General features: G+C 42.6%; 1 protein-coding gene across 1 annotated transcript in view; it reads right to left on the reverse strand.

Moving 5' to 3' along the window:
• The window catches only part of CHD1 (chromodomain helicase DNA binding protein 1), a 54,803-nt gene that overhangs the window by 20,448 nt on the left and 14,703 nt on the right, over window positions 1–19,652 (reverse strand). The window contains exons 7-18 of the mRNA XM_066603025.1: window positions 17,148–17,398; window positions 13,945–14,170; window positions 13,631–13,731; window positions 10,998–11,176; window positions 10,057–10,184; window positions 8,515–8,731; window positions 7,212–7,301; window positions 5,150–5,340; window positions 4,546–4,734; window positions 3,110–3,272; window positions 1,402–1,554; window positions 1,243–1,314 (exon numbers count right to left, since the gene is read on the reverse strand). Coding sequence (XP_066459122.1) covers window positions 1,243–1,314; window positions 1,402–1,554; window positions 3,110–3,272; window positions 4,546–4,734; window positions 5,150–5,340; window positions 7,212–7,301; window positions 8,515–8,731; window positions 10,057–10,184; window positions 10,998–11,176; window positions 13,631–13,731; window positions 13,945–14,170; window positions 17,148–17,398 — 1,960 coding nt within the window. The remainder of the gene's footprint in view (window positions 1–1,242; window positions 1,315–1,401; window positions 1,555–3,109; window positions 3,273–4,545; window positions 4,735–5,149; window positions 5,341–7,211; window positions 7,302–8,514; window positions 8,732–10,056; window positions 10,185–10,997; window positions 11,177–13,630; window positions 13,732–13,944; window positions 14,171–17,147; window positions 17,399–19,652) is intronic.

Consider the following 19,652-nt stretch of genomic DNA (forward strand, 5'->3'; position numbering starts at 1 on the left):
CTGGAGCCGAAGTGTTGGCCTTTGAAGGAGACCTCAGAATCTTGGAGCTGAAGAAGCGATGTGGAGGGAGAGTGGAAAAGTCTGTGGCGTAACCTGAGGAAATGACCTCCTGAACCCAGGCATCTGAGATTTGGGTGAGCCAGGTGTCCCTCAATAGAGAAAGTCGTCCCCCATTCCTTTGGGTGGGGGCTGCTCTTCATGCGGAAGATCTAGGGTAGGGGGACGTTGAGGGCTATGCTCAGGGGTGCTAGGAGGGCTGCGGTTTAAAGGAGGGCCTTTGCTTTTGTTCCTGCAAGATTTTCTTGCCATCTGAGATCCGGGAACTCGAGCATCAATAAGAGCAAAATTGAGGCCTTTTCTTCTGCAGCTGTACCCCGTCCTGCTGCCGACAACAGCATCTCAGCACCCAGTCAGCACCTCCTGCAGCACAGGCACTAAACGTGAAAAAGCCCAGGTGTGAAGAACAGCTCCAGTAAAACACCGGAAGACGTACTTTATCCTTCCCCTCAGGACAGATATACGGGTTGTGATCTAGTGAACCAGGAAGCAGAGCAGCCAGTAAAGGCTGCAGAGTGGGGGAGAGGGAAGACACTGGCACACATGATGGAATTTTTTTCCCCCAATAAAAAAAAAAAAAAAAAAAATAAAAAAGAGCGTTGCCGGATGAAGACCGGGAAAGAACAGGTTCCTTTTTTATTTTATTTTTTTAAACGACGGGAATGCGGACCATAATGACAGGGGGAGGGGGATAAGGGTGAGATACTTACCCTTCCAGGGAGAAAAAAAAGGCTTCAACGGTCCAGAAGTGTGGGACCCTGTGCTCACCTGCCTTTGAGGAAGTAGGGAGTGCTCTGGTGAAAGGGGGACACTATAGTTGGCAGGTCATGTTCAAGTTTCAGCTTGGACATGCCTCCATTTCTTCTAGGGGCAGGTAACAGAATGCTTAACTTTACTCGGTTTGCCCTCCTCAGTGAGGTAGCAGAGAGTCCTGCCAACCCTGTATTCGCCAAGTCCAAGCGATGGAGGACCGGCAACAAAAAAGTCTGACTCCTATGGACACCAAGCTAAAACTGGTTACCTTGGTGCCTACAAGGAAGCATATAGCTAACAGGAGCTAACTTTTTGCTTAGTGACCGCCTCCTGGTTGGAAGCATCTATACCCAAAGTCTTCAGCAGTGTCCCCCAATGAAATGGATGAGAAATTTAAATTTCCTTCCGATTTAATTTATGATCCATTCTTACCTCTGATCCTTCCGCATTAAAATGGTCCAGTGCCTGTTTTCTGATTTCACCTTTGATGGAACCATCTAACCTCTAAGGAAAAGCACATGAAAAGTATAAGCAACTGCAAAATATAGGTAAACTATAACTGTTTTATGAACTTAACGCTAAGAAACTTACCTGAAAAGGAAACTGCCGTGACTTTAAATACTCTGCAAGGATGTCCAGCATCCGAACCATTTGAGAAAATATCAAGACTCTGTTACCCCGTTCTCGCAGGCGTACTAATAACTTGTCCAGAAGAATTAGTTTCCCACTACTCCGAATTAAGTGCTTAAAAGGAAAATAGATATGCAAAAGAAAGTTATAAAAAAAACACATCAGGATTAAAAACTTCCACAATTGTTTAGATGCAGCTATACTTTATCATGCTCCTCTATCAACTGCTTGGAGATATGGCTAATGTTTTTATTTTTTCCTTCCCACTTAAAGAAAAAAAATCATTACTTTTTAATTTGGTCGACATAGCTTTAGGATGGGTTGTTTTTTACAAAAGGAGTTGTCTTTCTCAAAGGTGCCATTTAATGTAACAGAAAACTTAAATTTCTAAAGACTGGGGTGGGGTGGCAAAAAGGACATGTTAACATTCTGTGGGTCAAGACTATCTATCATGGCGATACAAAAATTTAGTTATTACTACTTTCACAAAAACATGGATGGTGCTGTATTTAGGGCTTTTTTGTGGGGTGAGCTGCAGTTTCTTGATTTACTTATTGGGTACATACAGCTATAATCCTTATTACTTTTTTGGAGATGGGGGTGACTAAAAAAAGCCCTATTCTGGCATTGAGGATTTTATTCCCGACAGCATTCACAGTACTGGACAAATACAGAATTTTAACAGACCAGACTTGTATGGGCGCGATCATACCAAATATGTTTGTAAGCTTTGAATTTTTCTTCTTCTTTATAATAAAAAAAACCCGTTAAACATATTTTTCCTTTTTTTCCTTTTGTTCTCACGGAGACTTGCACTTGTTCGATCACTTGGCTACTTTTATAGGCACTTTATCTGTGTTACTGTGTTTCCTCGAAAATAAGACAGGGTCTTGTATTATTTTTTGCTTCAAAAGATTTCTTTATTACATGTATAGCTGCCTGGATGCCATTTAAAAATCATGCTATGGCTTATTTCCAGGGTAGGTCTTATTTTCAGGGAAACAGGGTAATAGTCAGGTGGGCGGTCCTATGCTGCGAATGACAGCTATCTCTGTAAGCACAGTTAAACAAAAAAAGGCTGCCAACTCTACTGTAATATGCTACCTGCAGATCATAGCCCATGTTCAATGTGACAAGTTCCCTTTAAAGTGACCCTCCAATTTCTGGACAAAATCTTGTCCTGGGACTGGAGTGGGCAGTTATTTTACCTGCTATGGGTCTTCAGTGGTGTTGCCCTTCTTATTTACCTGTTCCGATTGCAGCTGTCCAAGATGGCCAATGTAATCTTCTGACGACCTAATCCCCACATAGTGCATTGTGGTAGTGCAGCTCTCCGATTGTCCAGCACCGATCATGCGAGCAGCGCTGGTCGATCAGACAGCAGTGCACAATGTGCATTGTGTAGCTAGAAGATTGCAGTGAACATCTTGGACAGCTGAAAAAGAGATCCCAAACCAGTGAATCAGGGGGGCATCAACACAGAAGAACGACAGCAGGTAATATACCCTTCTCCCTTCAGTACAGGGACATAATTCTGTGTGGCCTTGAGCCTTTGCAGAGTGTCATTTTAAAACAATCCTAGAGAGGTGTATTATTTTTCCTCTTTAAAAACTGGACAAATATTTTATTATAAATGAAGTTAAACTAAGGCTTGGGTGCTGCAGCTTACCTGTAAAGCTTCTTGTCTGTTATAGAATTCATTATCTTCAGGAGGCTTAATGAGGTAGCAATGGTTACAACACTTTTTAAGCTCCATCATGATGTTTAAAAATCCTGAGGTACTTCCTTTCGAACCTTTGCTCAAGGCCTTGTAATTCCGTGTTAAGATCCACCTGAGGAAAGCAATGAATATGACCACACCGCTCGGGCTTATATACACAACAACATCCATTATACTGTAGTATTACAGTATGGCATTACTTCAGTTCAAAGAGGGCCCATACGATTATATGCTCTACATAGTGGTCTGTATAGGGGAAGACAAAGAAGAAATAGCTGCACTCTATCAGGTGCCAGCTTTCATGCAGTCTTCCTACCTAGAGCAATTTGTCGTGTTTTGTAATGGATAAATAACGTACGAGACGGCACCCAACAAACAATTTTACTGGACATTCACATTGTACATCTTATTAGGGGGCCAAACTCCCCATGTTACTCCTTATTAGGGGGCCAAACTGCCCATGTTACTCCTTATTAGGGGGCCAAACTGCCCATGTTACTCCTTATTAGGGGGCCAAACTGCCCATGTTACTCCTTATTAGGGGGCCAAACTGCCCATGTTACTCCTTATTAGGGGGCCAAACTGCCCATGTTACTCCTTATTAGGGGGCCAAACTGCCCATGTTACTCCTTATTAGGGGGCCAAACTGCCCATGTTACTCCTTATTAGGGGGCCAAACTGCCCATGTTACTCCTTATTAGGGGGCCAAACTGCCCATGTTACTCCTTATTAGGGGGCCAAATTCCCCATGTTACTCCTTATTAGGGGGCCAAATTCCCCATGTTACTCCTTATTAGGGGGCCAAATTCCCCATGTTACTCCTTATTAGGGGGCCAAATTCCCCATGTTACTCCTTATTAGGGGGCCAAATTCCCCATGTTACTCCTTATTAGGGGGCCAAATTCCCCATGTTACTCCTTATTAGGGGGCCAAATTCCCCATGTTACTCCTTATTAGGGGGCCAAACTCCCCATGTTACTCCTTATTAGGGGGCCAAACTCCCCATGTTACTCCTTATTAGGGGGCCAAACTCCCCATGTTACTCCTTATTAGGGGGCCAAACTCCCCATGTTACTCCTTATTAGGGGGCCAAACTCCCCATGTTACTCCTTATTAGGGGGCCAAACTCCCCATGTTACTCCTTATTAGGGGGCCAAACTCCCCATGTTACTCCTTATTAGGGGGCCAAACTCCCCATGTTACTCTTTATTAGGGGGCCAAACTCCCCATGTTACTCCTTATTAGGGGGCCAAATTCCCCATGTTACTCCTTATTAGGGGGCCAAATTCCCCATGTTACTTCTTATAAGGGGGCCAAACTTCAGTTACACTCTTTAAGCATCATCATACACCCCAGGTTTAAACATCCATGGCCCAACTACTTACTTATAGTACTGTTTCTGCATAGCACTCATCTCAACCCTCAAAATTTGTTCTACTTTAGCTGGTAAAGATTTTTCCACATCTTTCTTTACTCTTCTTAGAAGGAATGGCTCAAGTTCTTTGTGAAGACTGGCATAGCCATATTCTCTGCCTTTACCATGTTCCTCTTCAAAGTCTTCCCAAGAGGAGAACCTATTAAAGAAATATACAAAAATTGTTGTTTTCAGTATAGTTTGCTCTGCAGCACATAGAATTTAAAAGGTCTTTTAGTTCAAAAATGTATTTTAAAACAAGTAGTGAAAAGTTTTTTTTTATAGAAAAATATATATTTTTGTAACAAGTCTATTTTAGGGTTCATTCACACAGTATTTTTTTTTATTAGTGCCACTGCAGTTTTACCATACAACGCCAGAGGTGGATCCAGCAGGAAGTATAACTGCTTCCTGTACATCTCGGATAACATTTGAACCTACACCTCGCTTTGGCTCTAAAAACTGCCTCAAAAACTTAATTCCCTAAAAGTAGCACTGTGTGAAATGCCCTTGTTTGGAATAAAATAAGAAAATTTAACACCTGAAACGTCTATCAACGCTTTTAATATTCTTACTTTTCTGGCATAATGAAGTGAAGCAAAGACCATAATTCTTTAAGGGAGTTCTGCAAAGGGGTTCCAGTGATGAGAAGACGATGATTGGACTTAAAGTCTATCAGGGTCTTGTACAGCAGGGAATCATCATTTTTCAACCGATGAGCTTCATCAACTCCTATAAAAGCCCAGTTAACACCACCTAGAAAACACTGAGAGAACAAAATTAATGTTTATTATAACCCGTTACTGTGAATGGGGTTGAGTAACTACTTTCAAACAATTTAGTATAGGAGCCAACGAAACCTAAACAATTAGCTGCTAATACATTTAAGGCCTTTTTTCTAATGAAACTAAGCTTTATTTTGTTCTTGTAACTAAATCAACCAAATATTGTGAAGGATGCTTAAAGGCTAATGCCCACAAACAGATTTCTGCCACGTAAATCGGGAAATCCGCAGCGTTATCCCGCAGCTATTAGGCTCTGTTAAACCTAATAGTTCAATGTTCATGCTGCGGAATTCCATTGCAGAATTCCGCAGTGTGAAAAAAACTGTGGCATGTGCTAATTGCCACGGAAAAACGTAGCTCCATTCAAACTTGCAGCTGGAAGATCCCCATTAGGGCGATTAGTGGGTTCCAGCAGTTGGACTCCACCGATCTATCATCACATTTACAATGGATATGTAATACATTTTTTAAGTTGAATACCGCTTTAGCCCATTAAGGACCAAGCGCTGTAAATTTATGGCTCTTGGTCCTCGGCTTTAATCCCAGTTGACAGTTTTAAAAAAAAAAGGGCAGGGGATTAAACCCCTTGTTCCTGCAATCAATCAGAAGCAGGTAGGGTTGTCCGCTGTTAGTCCCAGCTGAGAACCCGTGGAAGAAGGCAGGAGTGGTTTTTAAGGCCTCATGTCCACGGGGAAATTCGGGCCCGAACAGATTCTCCATGCAGAATCCCGCAGCGGCTCCCTCCTTTCCCGCAGACATGAGGCCAGAAAATCCCATATGCTCACCTGTCCAAACGGTGCGGATCTGCCCTAGTCGCGGCCGGATCTTCTTTCTTCGCCCTGGCGGATGTGTTCGGCACGCTTGCGCGCATGCGCCAGGCACATTATTTCTTTTGAATGCCTGCTTTCCCGTGACACAGCACAACAGCAGCTGCGGATGTGCTGCGGTACCAGACAGCCCCCATAGGCTTTGATAGAAGCTACGGGAGCCGTCCGCGTGGGAGACCCGCACGAAGATGGAGCATGCTGCAGGTGTTTTCCCGCACGTGCGATCTGAGTGTCAGGGGGAAATGACATCCGCAGGTATTTAATTACCTGCGGCTGTCCAATGCATCCCTATGGGCGCAGGTCAACCGCGCAGATTTGAAAATACTAATTTACCTGTGGACATTAGGCTTAGGCCCTTCTGCCGTCTCCTTTCCCAAGTACACAGCGCTTAATGAGCACCATGTAGTAAAAAGTGAAAGTATAACTTCCACTACGTGAGCCGGTGGTCACGTGACCGCTGGGATTCCCTGGCAGAGCAGAGCTACAGGGTTCTAGCAGGCCCTGATCAGCTCTGCCTTTGACTATTGTCACTACAGGGGATGTTTTTTCTGTAACTGAGGCTCCTATGGATGCCCCAGCTACAGTAGGAAAGTGTCAAATTAAGGGGAAAAAAATGTGAATGTCCCCCAGAGGTCTTATAGGATGTCATGGAGGACATTTATGTAATTATTTTTTTTACTAAGTAAAACATTAGTAAAAAAAAATTACAGAATAAAGTAAAAATATATACATAAAAAAGAAAACCCAAAGCCGAAGCCAACCAAAACAGTCACTGTATGCTCCCTGCAATCCAAAAGCATCTATATCAAAACGTCCGAAACAGAAACCCTTAAAAGTGTCTGGTCCTTAAGGGGTTAAAGACGATGAAAAAGATTGCAGTACAACCTATAAAATATTAGGATAACCTTAGGATCAGGTGGAACAAGGTAAGTGTGGCTGGCAATGTCCAGTAGCTGGATCACCAGTCATTACTAGTTATACCAAATCTCAAAAAATAAAAACTTCTGACAAAAAGTTAAACTTACTTTGTCCTTAAGTAGGATTTCATACGTTGTTAACATAATATTGAACTTTAATCGCTTTGTTTGTAGGTGCATCCACTCGTGTGTCCTGATCTGTAACAAAAAATAAATAAATAAATAAAATTGACTTTAAAAAAAATGCCACAAAAACCTTTTTTTTTTTTTCAAAATCAAAACTAAGTTGGGGAGATTCTTCTCTTTTAGCGCTGCCCATACAAATCTGTAGGACCGGGCGATGTGGCTGAAAACTAAAATCTCAATTCTTTTCAATCTCATCAGGATTTAAACTCAATTTTCTCCTTTTCTGTTGCTAAGCAAGCCGAAGATCGCAAGACATCTTTTTCATGTAAGGAAGTTGCATACACAAGAATTACTTACTATATACTGGACATCAGAATTGAATGACACAATTCTAATAATCAATACTTAGCAAAGAATTGCTTATGCAAAATAGGAATGATCTTTAGTTCTATATAAATGATGGGGTCCCCCCCCCCACCCCCAGTCATCTTAGGCCCCTAGATTCTATGTAAAAACCAGATCCCAGTCTCCAAAAATACTGTCCTGTCCCTCATCACAACTACTATATACTTTTCATCTTCCAGTAACAAAGCCCCACTCGCTGGCATCCTGCACACCCCACTTCCCTCTAGCCCAATATTAGCCACACCCACTGGTGGCAGACCCAAAATAGCTGAAAACAGACAATTTAGGCAATAATCGTCCCATGTACAAGTGGCCGCTGACAGGGCACTGAGTAACATCGCTAAAAAACAAGTAATTGTCTGGCCATGTAAACAGGAGTCACTCCATTCTTGAGCGACTCCTGTTAACTGGAGGTGGGCAGGCCCACATTCACTTGAATGACTATTCCTCCTGTTTAAAGCAGAGGACTGATAGTCGCTGGTACAGCTGTTGGGCACTAATGTACCCGACAGGCATACTGTGTGAAGGTACTTTTCCACAGCCTGACATTGTCCAATTAGTGCTGACAAAGATTATTAACACCCAATTGTCCATTTACTTATCTTTTGGTAGAATAAGAGGAACTGCACACGCAAAGTTCTAAAAAAAGATGCTCCAAACTTGTTTAATCAGGAATACAAGTATTTTATAAAAGATGTGTCAATTCAATTATTACTTGATTTGATAAAATTTAATTTTTTACTTTTTTTTTTTTAGACTCCCTCACATTGGCTGTGACAACAATCTGAAAATTAAACAGCAAGGCACAAAAATCATAATAATGTACAGTTACCATTTCCTTGTGCGAAACAGAATTGAAACGTGAATATGAAAAACTTACCACATTTCTACTACCAATGTCCCCCAGGTACACCACAGCATTCATCAAGGGAGCCCATATCTGAATTTCTCTTTGCCAGGAGGTTAAAGTAGATAGGGGAACCACAATCAGAAATGGCCCATAAAGTTGATGTTCATGGAACAAATAATTCAAGAAAGAAATGGTCTGAATCGTTTTTCCCAATCCCATTTCATCTGCCAGAATACAACTGTTTCCCCTGGAGAAAAAAAATATATAGACAAATTTTAGTTGTTTTTTTTTTTCTCTTTACTAACATTTTTCCTATTTCTGGCAACCCTAGAGAGTAGAGTGGAGCAGCTGCCTCACCCCTCTTCCTCACTGTGGTTAACGCTAGGAAAAAGTAAAGGATACACTGGGCTCCACTTCTTAGGATCAGTGGGGGGTCCCAGTGGTGGGGCAACCAATAATCAGACTCATCACCTACTCCATGGATAGGCCGTAAGTCAACTGTGCGATAACCCCCATAAAGCCCTTGTCTGGTTATCAGACAACTGAGAGCTGTACTTATCCCTCTCCTCTGCTGCTGCGATCTAGTGCTGCACCCAAGCCATGGTCTGTTATGGCAGTTGTCGTCACTAGAAGTCAGGTGACTACAGAAGCCAGAGGTGACAGCGTCACTGTTCTGCACTCCTGGCTATGGACTTGAACGCTGCAGTCTCCGATTGGCTGCAGCAGTCACCTGACTTCCAGTGTCATCTTCCAAAGCAAACACCAGGACTACGATGGGGCTGCAGCTCTGGATCGTGATGGCAGGAGGGGTAAGTAATGCTCTATTAGTTATTTCAATGCAGTTACAACTATTGGTGGAATGTTGCCTGCTAACCAGACAACCTCTTAAAGGGTCGTCAATAAAAGGTTTTCTGTTGGGAATTCCCAAGTTTTCTAAAACTCTGACCAATAACATTCCGCGAAAACGTAAAGCAGGTAGCACCAAAACTGGCTAAAGTGCGACCTTTGTCTTTAAGGGAACCTGACAGATCCTATGAGCACCATAAACTAAGTTTATGGGCTTGTGGGGAAGTGGCCAGAGTCTTGATGTGTGTATTTTTCTATTCCTTGCCTCCCTGTTCTCTTCCTGTCCACCTGGGAAGCAGACACTTGGTACGCGCATCGGACATTTCATTCAGTGTGTGCGCTGACCGTGTCAAGATCTCAGGGGGTTCCAGCTTTCAGAAGCCCAGTGCGCAATCACTTTTCCCCTATCTTGTGGGTAGGCGATAAATGTCAGTAACAGAAGCAGCGTAGCGCACTGTACTACCCTGTTGCTGTAGCTCCCATTCACTTCAATAGGAGCTAAGGAAAGAGCACTGGCTCGGCTGTTTCTGACAGGTGATCGGACACAAGGCTTGGGTTTTCCTATCTGAGGCATGAAAAGCCGAGATGGGAATACCCTTTTAAAGTAATAGTAAAGTATTTTGGACCCTGAACAGATATTTAGGCAAATGTATCTAAGTAACTTTCTATTTAATACATTTTCCAAGAGCTACAAAACAAAAGCTGAAATAAAGCAGCAGCTCTTACTTGCACCAGGAGTGTGCCAGCCAATTTAAGCCATTTAACTGATAGTCTCTTAACTCCATTGCGTCACTCCCTCCAATGTAAGACGGCTGCTTCTTCAGAGCTACAAACCGCGGCCTTTGCTTTAATACCTGCGAATATTACAGGTTATTATAATCCAACATGTAGAGCACATTGTAGAATTACATGACTATCACTTCGATTTAGCACATCTTAGTATTACATCTACACTGTAGTGTGTGGAGGTACCATTTCTTGAAAAAGCAAGAGAAACGTGGTGCATTATAAACTCAAATTGGGAACTTCATTAAGACCAGAGCTTTAAACACCAGTAGATCCAATTCCCACAGGTGCACAATGTGCCTCACGTAGGAAGGGGGTCAAGTTTCATCAACTAATGTCATAAATGTAAAATCCTGGCATAAATGTAAAAAGTTGTAAAGTTTGTACAATTCTTGACCAGATTATGTGACTTTTCTACAGCAGATTTAGATTGAGAAATTCCCCCAAAACATATATTTCTAGCTCTACAAAGTTGAAAATGTATAATTTGGTTGCACGATATTTGAAATGGAATTCTAATGGAAATAAGAGATTCTGTGCCCCCTTCCCCCCCTTTGATTTAGTTTTTATAACTGAACAAATAGTGCTACAGACTACGATATTTGTTTGATTTCAATAAAACTAAAACCTAACTGAATAGCAAAGTGAAAGCTTTTTTTTTTTTTTTTTAAACCCATTGAAATCAAATGGGTAAAAAAACAAAACAAAAAAAAAAATACGATTTCCATTTCAATGCAGTTTCTCTGCTCCAAAAACAGAACAGAGATGGAAAGCCCTAATGGAGGCCTACCGCAGATGTAAACAATAATTTTGTGTTCTCAACACAACTGTTAAAACATAAAACAGCCAACCCCTTTAATAACACACCGCACAACACTTACCTTACACTCCTTAAAAGGAATGGTTTTGGACTGATTCCTACTGAAGTATTCATCAATGCGTGCCTGAAATTTTTTAGCAATAAGTGCCCCATCTTCCCAACTGCACTCTGAATACGGAAGCCCCTGCCACTTGCAAAAGTAATCGGGGTATCCTGCTGCAGATTTCTGATTGGAATGAGCTGTGGGGGGAAAAATAAATAAATTTATAGGTATGACATTTACATTCAACTCAAAACCGCCAAGAAAATACAATGAAAACTCAGCCATACTACTACAGCTCACCATAGAAGGATATGTTACATAGCACCTTACAATGGGGTGGGGGAGAACAAGAGACAATATTTATCGTGAAGCAATGAAACAGAACTACAAGTGCCCCTACCGATAAGGCTGAGGCGTTGGTCACACGAGCGTATATACGCTGGTGTGAATAGAGCCCGAGTTCCCATCTACGATGTGGCAGATGCTTTGTAAGGTAGACTTATGAAAGGACCCATTGTGGTTTCTGAAGCTTTGATGGTTAGATTAGTAACAGCATGCTGTGTGAACATTCGATGAAACTGTCTACAGTGGTTGGAAACAACCACCAACGCAAATTTGTACAAAGCCTGAAGTACTACGTGGTTACAAACTGTATGCCAACATGTTAGTACAAACGTGCAGAAATGTTTATTTACAGACAGACTTTATTTTCAAAAGACACTTCACAGGGGCCTAAGAAAGAAACTTGCATCCTGTTAAGCATAATCCAGTAAAGTAGGTCAGCTGCAGACCTGACGACACAGCATTTAATGTAAAAAACACGCACAGAGTAAGTGAACGTTACGCTAAGGGATCGCATTCACCTGAACCATCTGGTCCACCACAGACGTGTACAACTTTAGGACTGGGATTTGAATGTCTGCCACTACCTTCCATTATTTGCTTTTCAAGATATTAGTGTATCTTGACGCCACCAGGAAGTCCTGATGGAGTCAAGATTGACAGGGGGGGGTGACGCCCCCTGATGCTGATTGGCTGCACAGCGGCGTGGCCCCAGGTGCAAGACTAATCCCCAGCACCGGCACAGAAGGCGGGTCCTCTTCCCCCCAGATGTCACTGTCAGATATTGGGTGGCAGCACGGAGGCCACAGCGCTGGGGGGTGGTACAGTGTGAGACGCCCACCGCTGTGTGCACCAGCAGATGAGGAATGGGACAGAGCAGCGGGGAAATGCGCAGTGACAGGCGCCGGCATCCACTCTGCAGGCAGCGAGGAGGAAAAGGACAGGCTGGGTCCGGGACGGATGGCTCATGCGGCGCTCGTCCGGGACCCATCTGCTGTGGCAGGTGGCGTTGTTGACTCAGCACACAGGCTCGGCACGGGACTGAGGGCTCATCCGGCGGTCGGCAGTGAAGCATCCCTCTGAAGTGCGGCGGAACCCAGCAGTGACACTACATAGTGGTGTTTGTGCATTGTTTCTCGATCCGCTGTCCTGCCTTACAGTGAGGGTTACTTTTCTTGTTGACATTACTTTCTTTACTGCTCAGAAAGTAAGGCTAAGTGAAAAATCAATCCTCACCCTAAGGCTGCACGGCCAGCAAAACAAATAGCAACACTGTGCTCCTAGGACCTTGTAGGCTTGAGCCAATCGGGAGCTAGGGGTGTGAGAGGGGTGTTCTCCCTATCAAACCCCTAGTTTCCGGTGGCATCGAGATACACTAATACCGCTTTTCAATATGGCCGAGATAAAGCTATACATATACTAGCCAAAACGTGTGCAAAAAAAAACAAGTAATAAAAGGATAGGTGGACTACAATACCCAGAGGGGCTAGGAAAATTGGGATTACTTAGTTTAGGAATAAGACAGCTGAGGGGCGACCTAATAACCATGTATAAATATATCAGGGGACAATACAGAGATCTCTCCCCATCATCTATTTATACCCAGGACTGTGACTGACAAGCGGGCGCCCTCTACGTCTAGGGGAAAGAAACTTGTTACACCAACACAGGAGGGGGTTCTTTACTGTAAGAGCAGTGAGACTATGGAACTCTCTGCCCAAGGCCTCATGTCCATGGGAAAAATATACTTTACAATCCGCAGCGGATCACCCACGCTTGTGATTCCGCATGTAAAATTCCCCATAGGAGTGCATTGACCACCCGCGGTTATATAAATAGCCGCGGATGGTATTTTAAAGCGATTTTAAAATTTCATGTGCGTGAAAAAAACCACAACATGCTCCATTTAAGTGCAGATCACGCGTGCGGGAGCTCATAGCTCAATTGATCTCTCGCATGAAAAAAAAAGAAAGGAATTTAAGTTCATCCGCACTGCATCAGCTGCGGAAATCCGTGTTACATATCTGCACGGGCCACATTTTTCCCTGTGGACATGAGGCCTAAGGTGGTGGGAATGTTGAAATTGATTAAAAAGTTTAAGAGGGGCCTAGATGCCTTTCTTGAGTGATACAATATTATGTGTTCTAGTCACTAATAACTTCAAAAAAGTTATTGATCCATTGGAATTCCATTTTGCTATCAATTCCATAAAGTAAAAAACAAAAAAAAGACAGACCCACTCAAGACTGAAAAGAAACTGCTGATGTAAATGGGCTGCTAGGAGTATAGGCAGATGATGTTAGACTGACCTATGATTCTTTCCACGATTTGATACTGTTTATGGAGGTCATCAGTAAGTTCCTGCTGACAGTTGTAATACTCTATATCCTCTGGAGAAGCAGCTTTCAACCTGCAAAATGGAATGACAAGACAATGTAATTTTGTCATGACTGAAAAAAACATCCTGTCCAAAGGAAATTAAGAAAAAAAACATAAAAAACCCTAAATAAGTTTACTAAAAGTAGGTGTAATTCGAATTTCCTTCTTGCTTCTCAGTGCTTCACATACATAGCACTAGACACTCAATATAACAGAAGACACAAGTGGTAAACTTAAACATTACCATCTTCTCTTCTCCTGCTCCTTTTTCTTGTAGTTGTCCAGTTTCTTCATTCCTTTCACATTTTGTTGCTTTAGAGTTTCTTCTGTTTCCCAAGTATTATGGATATGGGACCAACCTTTCCATTTAATTAAATACTGTATATCTCCAGCTTCCTTTGTCTTGTCATAGTTAGCATTGGGATCACCATCAGCCTCAAGAGCGTAAATAGTTGTGGTACCTCCAGTAGCTGCCAATGCAGAAACGTTCAATTACAAACTGCAGAGTAAAAGCCAAACTCACACTTTGCAGCACTTATTTAGCAAAAAAAAAAAAGGGAGGGTAAATATACCCACACATGCAGCAAATTCAAGAATTACCATATTATCAAGCCCAATAAAATAGCAAACATAGTACATATACAATATTACTAGCACCAATGTTTCTGGTGGTGCAATGCGCCACTTACTAATATAAATATAGTGAAAAGGATTGAAGTGGGTCACAGGTCCTAAACCAGCAGAGCCGGGCAGCAGCCGTGTGCTTACAGGACCTGTGATGATGTCACCGGGGCTCTGAGGTCCACCCAGATCACATGCACAACACACACACAGCTCTCCCACATGCATATCTCACACACACACACCACTCTGCTACTTTATTTTCACATATGAGCTGCACGTGATTTACGAACGTCAGCAGCTCGCTGAGCAGACATGTTCACTCGTAGCTTTCACTTATCTGCTGCATGAGATTTACAAACGTTAGTTGGTGGCTGAGGTGAAATCTTGACTTGTTTCTGTGTCATGTAAGCTGCATTAGTGTCATGGTGGCATTGAACCCTCTGTGATGACATGTTTGCACGACAGCAACTGTTTGTTCCAACACTGGACAACGGTTGATGAAGGCTGGACTGGTATTGGCGGCATTAGCACTTGAGATGGCATGATATCACGTTCAGGAGATGTGAAGATAGCGGTGAAAGACTGTGCTTCAATGTTGTTGGTCAATATGCACCGCCAGATATGTATGTGGACATCTGTGAGGTGTCATTTATTGAAATCTCCACACAGGTGTCCAGCTGTGTTACAACCAGGTACAAACTGCCAGACTGAGTACAGCGGTATCCATAGCAACTGAGGCCCCAGGGGTTTGTCCGCCCATAATCCCTCATTCAGCTCAGAGACCATGTGACTGATCACATGACTGTGACATCATCACAGGTCCTTTCAGCACACAAGCTATGTATGTGTACATTTGTGAGGTGTCATTTATTGGAGTCTCCACACAGGTGTCCAGCTGTGTCACAACAAACTACAAAACTGCCAGAGTGCTGTATTTATAGCAATTGAGGCCGCAGGGGTTTGTGGGGAATGTAGTCTGCCCATAATTCTTCATTCAGTGCAGGAGGAGGATAAAGGACTTGTGATGACATCACCGTCATGTGACCAGGGGGGTGCAGCTAAGTCGATAATAAGTGACATCACAGGTGCTGTCAGGCTCTGCATGTAACTCACACACAAATTTGACGGACAAGTGGTCATTAGTAGTTTGATTGCCATTCTATACAAAACAATTGTAAAGGACTAAACACAAAGCTGCAGCAGCATAGATTTGCAGCGCATAAACTTGGCCACATCTAGCAGACGATGCTTTGAAGGGCTGATTGATATAAAATTCCAAATTGCACACAATTTTTTTTAGAATTATATCACCTGCTTGAAGGGATATCAAACAAGGCAAACCAAGATAACAAATCTACCAGCTATATTTTTCCAATGCAAAGGGGCTAAAAAAAAAAAAACCCCAGCTTTTCCCCGTATTTATAACTAAAAAAACCTAAATAAAGAAAAACATATATTAGGTATCGCTGCCTTCATAAAAGTTCGGTCTATCAAAGCACTGCTTTATTTACCCCGCAGAATGAACGTCATCAGAAGAAAAGAAAAAAGTCAGAATTGCGCCTTTTTTTGGTCATCCTGTCTCACAAAAAATGATTTTTTTTTTTTAAAGTAGTACAGCAAAAAAACTTAAACACTATAGAAACTTGGTATTGTAGTAACCATACTAACCCATATAATAAAGTTATCATTTTTGCTTCAGAAAAACCATAGAAACATGACTCCTCCCTCCCAAAGAGGGCAGAATTGCGCTTTGTTCCCCCCATTTCACTTCCCTTCCCCTTAGAATTAAAGGTTTTTCAACACATTATATGGTACATTACATAGTAAACTTGAAAAGTACAACTCGTTCCACAAAAACAAGCCCGTAGACATCTATGTCAATGGATAAATAAAAGAGGTGATCATTTTTAAAAATAGGGACAAAAAAAAAAAAAAAAAGGAAAAAAGGAGGGTACATCTTTAAGGAGTTAATAAATGCAAATGGGAAGATGGAACAATGCCTCTGCAGCAACCCCTATTCCTTCTAATAGGTTACGCTGTAACGGCATAGTTCCATATTCCGTTTGCATATATTTCCCAGAGAAGCATGCATGGCCTTATAAGTCTCCTCACACCTACTAGGTGTTCTCCCTTTAAGGTAAAAACTTTACCCCTCCTGACCCAAGTTTGCTAACAAAAAAACAAAACATTTCCCTCCTGTACCTTTAATATATTTAAAGAACACCTGCATTTTCACTTTAAAGCACTCTTGCTCTGCCGACCGTTTTTAGGTCCTTCAGGCAGCTTAAGGCGGCCCTATATAGCTATGTGTCGCTGTCTTCAGATGAAAATGTCTAATGAAGCAGGAGTGCGCCAAAGTTAAAGTGGGGGTACTCTTTAAAAGCTTTGATCATGTTATTGCTCCATTCTCTAGATATTGAAAACATTGATTCCTTTAGTTGTTTACTCCTGGTTGCCAGGGAAACAGACTTCTATGAAAAGAAATTGCAGAGCGTAGTCATAGCTAGTAGCCAGGATAAAGCTAGTGTGCATGCGCTCCTGAGATCCCGGCCACCACATTTAGATGACAGATGTGAACAAGCGCCGGCCTCCTCTGCTATTTATTTCCATAGAAGAGGAGTTCTGTTTCCCTGGCAACGAGCAGTAAACAACCAGAGGGCAGAGGAATCAATTCCTGCAATATCTGGAGAAAGGAGAATTTTGGAAATAAACATCTTATGGGTGAATGCATTGTTTTGCGATTTGGAATACAATGAAATAGGATTCCCAAGATGAAAATACCACTAAAATGAGGATAAAAAAGGTGATTTATATAATCTTTACCTCCTTTGCGGCCAAACCTCGAATCCATCACCCTTTCAATTGTTTCGAATTCATCCTCTTCTGGTTGTGGGACATCTTCTCCACATACTTCCAACAGGTCATCAGAGTCCGTTTTCATTTCCTCATCCTCTTTGTAGCTTACATTTACAGTGGCTTGCCGCCTGGATCCTCTCTTGTCGAAGTCCTCATCAGAAGAATCCCCACCCATTTTCTGTTGTCCAGTAAGTTTTTTCCCATTTTTAGGTTTGGACCTGAAATGAAAAGAAGTTATTTAGTAAACCAGTAACCGCTTCTATATCACATGTATATCAAATACACCACATACAGACACTAAGGCCGCCTGCAGACGGGCAGAAATTCTGCGGCAGGATTTCCACCCTTGGAAGCTGCCATGGGTTGCGTTAGCAAACGCAATCCTATGCAGACGGTTGTGGTTTGTCCACGCAAAATCTCGCGCGGCAAACAAACCGCGGCCTGCTCTATTCCCCGCACAGAAACGTCACTGCCCGGCCGCCGGTTCCGGTCTGCGCATGCGCCAGCTGCCCGACAAGCCGGCACATCAAACAGCTCTCTGCAGGCGCTCGGGTCGGGTCCCGTGGCGAGAATCCTTGCAGCTGGATCCGACCGGCCCGTCTGTAGGCGGCCTTAGGCCACTCTCACGCACTGTTTTTTTTAGCGTTTAGTGCTGTGTTTAAAAACAACGCGCTAAATGCTGTCAAACGTCTCCATATTTAGTGCTTTTTAACACACATCATCACGCACTGCAATGATGGGGTGCGCTAAAACACATTGAACGCTGTCACTTTAACAGATGCCTGTGTGAGAGCAGCCTTAGAGTGCTTTTACTTCAGAGCGAGAAATGGTTTGCATGAGACAACTATGACAGCCAGTTCATAGATGCAAATAAACGTTTTTCGCTCACTCGATCAATTACGGCCCCGTACCAGTGAATATGAACAACTGAACAATCGCAGTTTACACGTAACGAGTTGCGAACGATAAGTTTTATGCCTGCGCAAAATGAATGATGAGTAAACGAATTATTGTTCGTTGTTCAATCGTTCTCCGCGTTTACACTGAACGATTATCGGTCAAATTCGCACAACTAAACGATGGTTTTCAATGATAATCGTTCCGAGTATAAAGGGCCCTTATAACCATTTCCTTGTCTGGAACACGATTCTTTTGCAGACAGCGACCTTTCATCTAAATACACACTGAAATGCTTTCATTCTTGGGTCTTTTAAAGGCTTGTCTTATGCAGCAATCTACTGCACTTTTACAGAAACTGAATTGGACCATGAGGTCTAACTCCGAGGGGACAGTACTACGAGAAGTCAGCCATTGCGTCCGCTCGGAAACAATAGATGCCAATCTGGTACGTGGTAATGATCTACAACACCAGTACTGCTCAACAAGCACCATCCACAGAGGCGGGCAGGGGCAGCAACAAAAAGTTAGTACACTTCCAAGTATAAAAACCATGCGCTCAAGCCGAGACCTCAGGAGATGCTGTGGTATGAAGGTGCTGTATTTACTTACAACACTTACATCTGGGTCAGGAGGGTCCGAGTGGTTTCCCTCCTTACCAGAGAATCCTCACCACTGCTGCAGACTGACTGTCAATCTGTCTCACCCAAGACATCAGTGCTTGGAAGTGCAAATTACTCTACTCCACCCCCAGACTACGGTAATAAGGACAAGCCGGATCTCCATAGAATGGCGACACGAACATATTCCGGACCATGTTCCATATACAGGGGGGAAAAGTTATCCATAAGAGTCTGAAAGACTCCATGAAGAATTTATAGATTTAAGTTTTCCTTGGAGGATCAGTCTAATTTGAATTTAACATTTTGAAAATAGATTAACTTTTTTTTTAAACCCATCCAAGAAAAATACTGAGTGATTTCAAAATGTGGAGACTTACAGCAGGGGATAAATATAGTAAACCTAACTTCACTAATAGAATGTGAAAGCTGTTGAGAAATAAAGCTCGGTGTCATTCACTATAGATTCTCTGTCAGCAGACATGTCGTTTTAGAATAGCTTATGTCAACTGATATACACATTGTTGCCTTAAATGGAATCTGTCAGCTTGATCACGCTGTCCAAACCAGAGGCAGCATGTTATAGAGCAGAGGAAGCTGAGCAGATTGATATGTAGTTTTATGGGGAAAGATTTAGTGTAACTTGTATTTTATTCATTTATATCTCTACTTATTCTGAGCTGAACAGTCCAGTGGGCGGAGCTATCGGTGATTGACAGCTGTGTATGACTGATGCCGTCAATCACTGATAGCTCCGCCCACTGGACTGTTCAGCTCTGGATGAGCAGAGATAAATGAATAAAACACAGTTATAATGAATCTTTCCCCATTAAAACTATATATCGATGTGCACAGCTCCTCCTGCTCTTAAACATGCTGCCTGTAGAATGCTTCAGCTGACAGATTCCCTATAAACAGGTTTTCCAGGTGTGAAATGCTGATTACCTAACCTCAG

Source organism: Eleutherodactylus coqui, chromosome 5, assembly GCF_035609145.1.
Source record: "Eleutherodactylus coqui strain aEleCoq1 chromosome 5, aEleCoq1.hap1, whole genome shotgun sequence".
Taxonomy (NCBI): domain Eukaryota; kingdom Metazoa; phylum Chordata; class Amphibia; order Anura; family Eleutherodactylidae; genus Eleutherodactylus; species Eleutherodactylus coqui.